Genomic DNA, 6142 nt, shown 5'->3' on the forward strand with positions numbered 1-6142 from the left:
GAAGCTGTCTGATGCTTGTATGCTTGAGATATTGAGATATCGTTCAGAATTGTACACACACACACACAGAAATTTTCTTAGTTTATTTCTTAAGTTAATTAGGTTATAACGCCTATATGTATGAGGCAGTTAATGACGTTACGTAAGAGTGTGATTGTTGATGTTTTGAGGTTGTAAGCAGAATGACTGGCAAATTCTTTGTGAGTGTTGAAGCTGGTTTCTGCTGATGAAACTGCAAACTATCTTCAGTAAACTTTATTTTAGTTAAATCCCATTGGTGCCGCGACACAGTCTTACATCTGTTAATTGTGTCTTGGATTTTAAAACTTGAAAAGGTCAACTCTGGGTCATTCTTAGCCCTGGGTAAATCTAGCTTTTTCTTTTACACTGCTTATAATTTACTAGGTAATCCAGGGTTAAGAACAGTGTGGAAAAAATCCTCATTTTTGTGTTGAGAGAGAACTGTTAAGGAAAAACAGTTCAAAGGTTAAAGGTCATTTAGGCCATATGCATATTTCAACACTTTGCTTTTCCAGCAGAATGGCTAGTGTCTGTCCTCTAGTGGCCTCTGACTGATACTGTCTGAATTTTTATTCAATCTTATAGATGTGGAAATGTCAGACCAGTAGACCTTGACTTTTTAGAAACTTTTTTTTTTGGTGCCCGAGAGAAAAATGACTCTTAAGTTATTGTAGAAGAATAAAAAATACAGTCTGTACAGTATAAACATAATTAATTCTATATCCTCTTAAAGAGATATGTTCAAGCCTCTGTGTGTGTGTGTGTGTGTGTGTGTGTGTGTGTGTGTGTGTGTGTGTGTGTGTGTGTGTGTGTGTGTGTGTGTGTGTGTGTGTGAGAGAGAGAGAGAGAGAGAGAGAGAGAGAGAGAGTGTCTGCACAGTCCTCTTCCCTCTTTTTTCTACATTGTGCTTTAATTACTAAATTTGTTCACAATTTCCCAAAACTTTGCTCAGTTACAGTCACATTATTTTATAAGTGTGTGTGAGAGTGTGTATGTGTTTAGTTGTTCTGATGTTTAAGTGTTCAACTGATGATGTGTTTAAGTGTTTCATTCACTGCTGTCTGCTTTTTCGGCATCTTGGCTGGTTTGATGTATTTTTGATGAAAACAGGACTGGTGCGACAAAGTCTTTTTTATTCATGTTTTTATTTACAAATGTTTTCTTTGTTGGGGCTGTGCCCTTTTCTCAGGATCTTCTGTGCCTTTTCCAGGATCTTGTCTTGAGGCATGTTCTTCTGTTGCGGCTTTGGCCTTTTTTTAGGATTCTTTGTTGCTGCTGTGTCTTTTATTAAGCTCTCCTGTTGAATCTGTACTTTTTTAGCGTCAGGAACTGTGGTGCTCAGTAGTGCAAATAATCTTTCCCATCCATTTGCACTACATTCCTTATTTCTTATTCCTTGACCTGAAACATACAGACACACACCAAATCAAGGTTATTGATTCAGATTCATCACAATAAACAAAAACCATAAAATCTATAAAAAAAAAAACCTTTTTCAAATGAAAGGAGAATCTATTTTCCAAATCATTAGAAGCTGATCTACAGTTCAGTACCTTAAACCATTGATGGAGAAGGATTTCTTCCAGAGGAATCCGCTGGATTGGGTTTTCCTGCAGGAGAGCTTGAATCAAATCACAGCATTCTGTGCAGAACGATGGTGGGAAGAAGTGAGAGAAACACATTATCAACTTCAACTTTACATCTGCTGTCATTTTATTCATCTATAAGATCTGACTCTACTCTCCTTTAGAATCAGAACATTGTCACCATTATCCAATATCCAACTCTTAGTTTCAATCCATCATTTTGTGTGATTTAAACTACAACTGCTCGTCTATGATGTGATGAATGACGTCTTACCTTCTGACAATCCAGGCTCAGTCCAGTTTCCATCATCGATCCTCTGCGTGTCCATGACTTCAGGAAATCGTTGACACAGCAGCAGGAATAACAGAACTCCTAAAGACCATACAGTGGATGGTTCTGCATGGTATTCGTCGTCCAGGTAGTACTCTGGTGGGAAGTACTCCTTTGTGCCTGAAGAAACAAGATTTGGTCTCAGCATGAAACACTAAAGCATGTTTTCTCTGTAACATGAAAATACATGATTGGTCAAATTGACAGTACAGACTACAGGTGTTAAGTTTAATACATACCACAGAAACTGTCATAGCCAGATTCCTGGAGAAGAGCTCCACAGCCAAAGTCAATTAGCTTGACCTCAAGCGTGTCCGTGTTGACCAGCAGGTTCTCCAGCTTTATGTCTCGGTGAAATACCCCACGTCTGCAGCACATGAGACCGGCCGTTGTTGCCTGCTCCATGATCTTTTGAGCCTGGCGTTCAGTGATGGAGCCGAGAGACATTATGAAGTCGAACAGATCTACACAGGGTGAAGGTCGTTCCAGGATCATGATGTAACGATCCTGCTGGTCCTGCCAGTCCAGCAGCTCAATGATCTCTGGAACCTTGCCGCCTCTATGAGCCAGTATCAACAGGCCGATCTCTAAAGGAAGGGGCTCAGGATGACCAGCCTAGAAGAAAGATTAGTTAGGCGGTGTTGCTTCCCAAAATATACTGTTGTCAGTGCCTTTACATGTTTAAGTCTACTTACGATGTTGATGTATTTCATGTTCGATGGCTTTCTGGCAATTTTTACTGCCACCTGCTCAACAAAACAACACTTCTGTTATAATCACATCAAGTGCACTAAAAAGTGAACATAATATATGTTAAAGGGATTGTTCACCTCAAGGCCATCCTCCAAGCGCTTCCCTTCATAGACGCTGCCAAATCCTCCCTCTCCAATCTCCTTGCCGAGTTCATACCGGTCCAGAATGTCACCTGTTAAAAGATGAATAATTGCAGCTGATGTGAAATGTCAAGCACTGACAGACACGTGTGTAATGTTTGAGGTGGAATAGACATATGCCTATATTCAATAATTCAATACATCGTGAAAATGAACCTGCACAATACTGATATGGTGGACACTTCAAAATACAGCAAACAGTGATTGAAACTTTTAGAGTGCTTTTAAAAAATATATTTATATTTACAGAACTTAATGTAATGTACTCTACTTCATACTGAAGAGGATCATGAGAGAAGGCCACACATTCTCAAATGACCACTAGATTTACCTTCAGAACTCTTCTTGTGGATCTGAACAGAAGTCTGGTCCTCCTGACTAGAGCTGCTGCTGGACTTCTGGACTTTACAGGAGAGCAGCTTTTCAGGACTGTCAGTCCTTCTCCTCTTTCTCTCATTTTCTTCTGCAACATCAGAGGACTGAAGGCTGGTGATGGATATCGGAGGTGTATGAGGATGAAAATCGTTCACATGAGAGCTGTGACAACTTCGTTTTCTCTTTTGGCCACAGAGAAAAGTCATCCACTGGTTGTCATCCTTATTTAGAGATGTAAGACATGCATTAATGATAATGATAATGGCTTATAAAATTGATTTGTATTTTGATGTAAAGTGTAAAGACACACTTCATCTTAGAGATCAGAAACAGTCATGAATTGGGTTTCTTATAGTGAATGCTCATAATTTGCCCTCAACAAATCGGAATCATACACATTTTATGCCCATTATTGAGTCCATTGAATATTGATATTTATACCATTTTTATATTTCATTGATATTATTAATAATCTGCAATTATTTAAATTATTTATGTACAATACAGATTGTTGTAAAGATTTCTCTTTTAGTGGATAAAATATGAGAATCTTTGATTACCAAACAATTGGTTCTACTTAGATTTGTGTTAGAAACCTAAAACAAGTTAAAAGTTATTTTTTTATTGTACGTGTTCGGTTTTTAGTTACTTTACTCTCAAAATCATTCCTCATAAATCTGCAGACTTTTTAAACAAAATTCTCAGCAGAAATAGCAAAACATGTCCACAGAATCTGTCTGGGCCTATATGTACATGTACAGAGATCTAGTGAACACAAAACATGGTCAGATTGACAAACAGTGACTGGATTTACCCTCAGCGTAAAGGGAGAGCGGCTTTTCAAAACTCTCCCACCTCCTCTTCTTTCTCACTTGTATCTCAATCTCCTCACCAACACCAACGGGTGAATGGTTCTCAGCCACATTGGCGCTGGATGTTGGAGGTGTACGAGTATGGAAATCATACACTTGAGTGTCTTGAGAACAACGCTTTCTTTTCAATGCCATAATAACAGAATTCACTGGGAACACTACTATTACCAACTGCAATGAGAAGACGCAATGAGGAGATTCTGAACTGTCTTCTACTTTTAATGCTGCGTTCTTCTGTTTCTATGACAGCGCATTCCAGAACACTTGTTTACATTCAAAATCTCAACCCCATATTGGACAAGCTATCTAAACTAGATATATAATAGACAGACAGGCAGATACAAGCTATAATCTTTAATCTTTCACTTTTCAATAATAAGGAACAGTATTTTCACCACAAATATCTACATAAATACAAGAAATAAACTTGTAAATACAACAACTAAACTGATTCTGAAACATTATTGTCCAGGAACTAAATAAAACACTGTCATTTTAAGATTAGATAATCTCAAATAATTTTGCTTAAATTGAAGAAAATTATGATAAATGTTGTAATTGCTAACAGAACAAACTTAAAATAACATTATTAGGCCTACATTTAGTCATGTGACGTATGTGTGACGTAAAACATAAAATAAGACTAACATTATTATAGAGTAACAAAATCAAACAAAGTAATTTTAAGCTTAATTATACAGATTTTAGCTGAAAATAAGTTAGGTTTATATTTATATATGAGCAATTTCAGTGTTATGGATGTGACATTTGCAGTAAAAACTCAAAACATAAATTCACATAGAAAATATTTGTTTAACACTGTATTAAACTGTTTATATTTTCCAGAACAACTGACCACAGAGTTATGGGATTAGAAAAATTTTGTTTTATAAGCATGTTTTGCACTTTAAATGAAAATACTTTGTAGAAATTCTGTGAATTAAACTGCAAGACCCAAAATAAATAATGATCATCAAAATGATAAGAGTTGGCTCTCTATAGAACAAAAATTATTGATTTTATTTTATGTAATATTTTTGCATTTATAAGGAAAAAGTGTCGATATGGATGTGATCGATGTGGAATTGCCACTTGTTTGACTTTGGTAAATCAAATATAATTATTTGAAAAAGAGAACTTTTTAAGTATTTTTAAAGTTCTGTAGACAAAAAAACAAACAAAGAAAAAACAAAAACAAACAGGTTCTGGTTTTGGTGAAAACTTTTTTTATGGCAAGGTTGACATTTGCATGGAATTGCTAAGATATGTTATATTTCTAAGCAATAAGACTATATTTAGTGTCATCTTTGTTCGAGAGATGAATTCATATTAATCCTGTAACGTGTATATATGAAATATATATAGCTATCACTATTTTCTATTATTGTTGGAAACACTCACATCTTATTACAATAACTCTGGGTTTTTCCTGCAAAGACAAGTAGGAGGGAGGTGACCACCTCTATCAAACTTTGTACAACTTTTACCTTTTGACAAAAATCAGGCAGGCGATCACTACTGACAGACCCTAAGTAATGCTCAAGTGCTGGTCATGTATTTAATTTCATTTAATGTTAACAGTTTTAAATAAGATCATGGTTTGATAAGATTGCAAGAATAATACAAAATGTGTTTATTTCAAATAGCAAACATTTCATCATGACTACTAAATGAATAATGCCTGAATAGTGTCACGTGCTCATTCAAAACTTTTAATCAAGCATTGTCAGCTGTAGTCACCAAGCAGTGTTTAAAATAGTTTGTTTGTATTTATGTCTTTAAAATGTTTTGTGTATGAAATATTTGACCTCTCAGATGTGTCACTTTTACCTCAGGGTAAAGCTTGCCGCACCTCCACAACAAACGAACCTTCAAAAGATTTATCCCGACAGACCAAACTGTTCTGATAGAAATATCACATTCCTGCTGATTTACCCTTTTACCCTCACTCTCTCATTTGAATCGAGTTTTAAAGGGAGGTTCCTCCACTGCCTCCTGCTGGCAAAATTAGGTAACAGCAGGATCCGTTTCTATTATTTTTTGCAAATTTCCATGGACATGAGT

General features: G+C 36.1%; 1 protein-coding gene across 3 annotated transcripts; it reads right to left on the minus strand.

The window, feature by feature from the left end:
* Positions 1-1147: 1147 nt before the first annotated feature.
* Positions 1148-6042, minus strand: pimr92 (Pim proto-oncogene, serine/threonine kinase, related 92). Of its 3 annotated transcripts, XM_087295738.1 has the most exons (8): positions 5909-6042; positions 3163-3427; positions 2769-2863; positions 2634-2684; positions 2178-2553; positions 1882-2058; positions 1575-1663; positions 1148-1422 (listed from the first exon to the last, which is right to left on the minus strand). In XM_087295738.1, exons 2-8 carry the CDS (start codon positions 3410-3412, stop codon positions 1411-1413), a joined length of 1050 nt encoding a protein of 349 aa, XP_087151864.1. In that variant the 5' UTR covers positions 3413-3427; positions 5909-6042; the 3' UTR covers positions 1148-1410. The 3 variants fall into 3 exon arrangements, with proteins under 3 accessions (XP_087151864.1, XP_087151866.1, XP_087151865.1); XM_087295740.1 differs by lacking the exons at positions 3163-3427; positions 5909-6042 and having other exon boundaries at positions 2769-3012; XM_087295739.1 differs by lacking the exons at positions 1148-1422; positions 1575-1663 and having other exon boundaries at positions 1785-2058; positions 5909-6031.
* Positions 6043-6142: the final 100 nt, after the last annotated feature.

Source organism: Danio rerio, chromosome 19 (genome assembly GCF_052040795.2).
Source record: "Danio rerio strain M-AB ecotype USA chromosome 19, GRCz13ab, whole genome shotgun sequence".
In the NCBI taxonomy this organism is placed as follows: domain Eukaryota; kingdom Metazoa; phylum Chordata; class Actinopteri; order Cypriniformes; family Danionidae; genus Danio; species Danio rerio.

What these genes read in the sequence shown, in the direction of transcription:
- pimr92 (XM_087295738.1), bottom strand. Translation starts at nt 3,412, where the DNA reads ATGACTTTTCTCTGTGGCCAAAAGAGAAAACGAAGTTGTCACAGCTCT. An exon ending in GCTTGGAGGATGGCCTTGAG is followed by an intron (nt 2,685 to 2,768) that starts GTGAACAATCCC and finishes TTTGTTGAGCAG; the next exon opens with GTGGCAGTAAAAATTGCCAG. An exon ending in TGGCTATGACAGTTTCTGTG is followed by an intron (nt 2,059 to 2,177) that starts GTATGTATTAAA and finishes TTGTTTCTTCAG; the next exon opens with GCACAAAGGAGTACTTCCCA.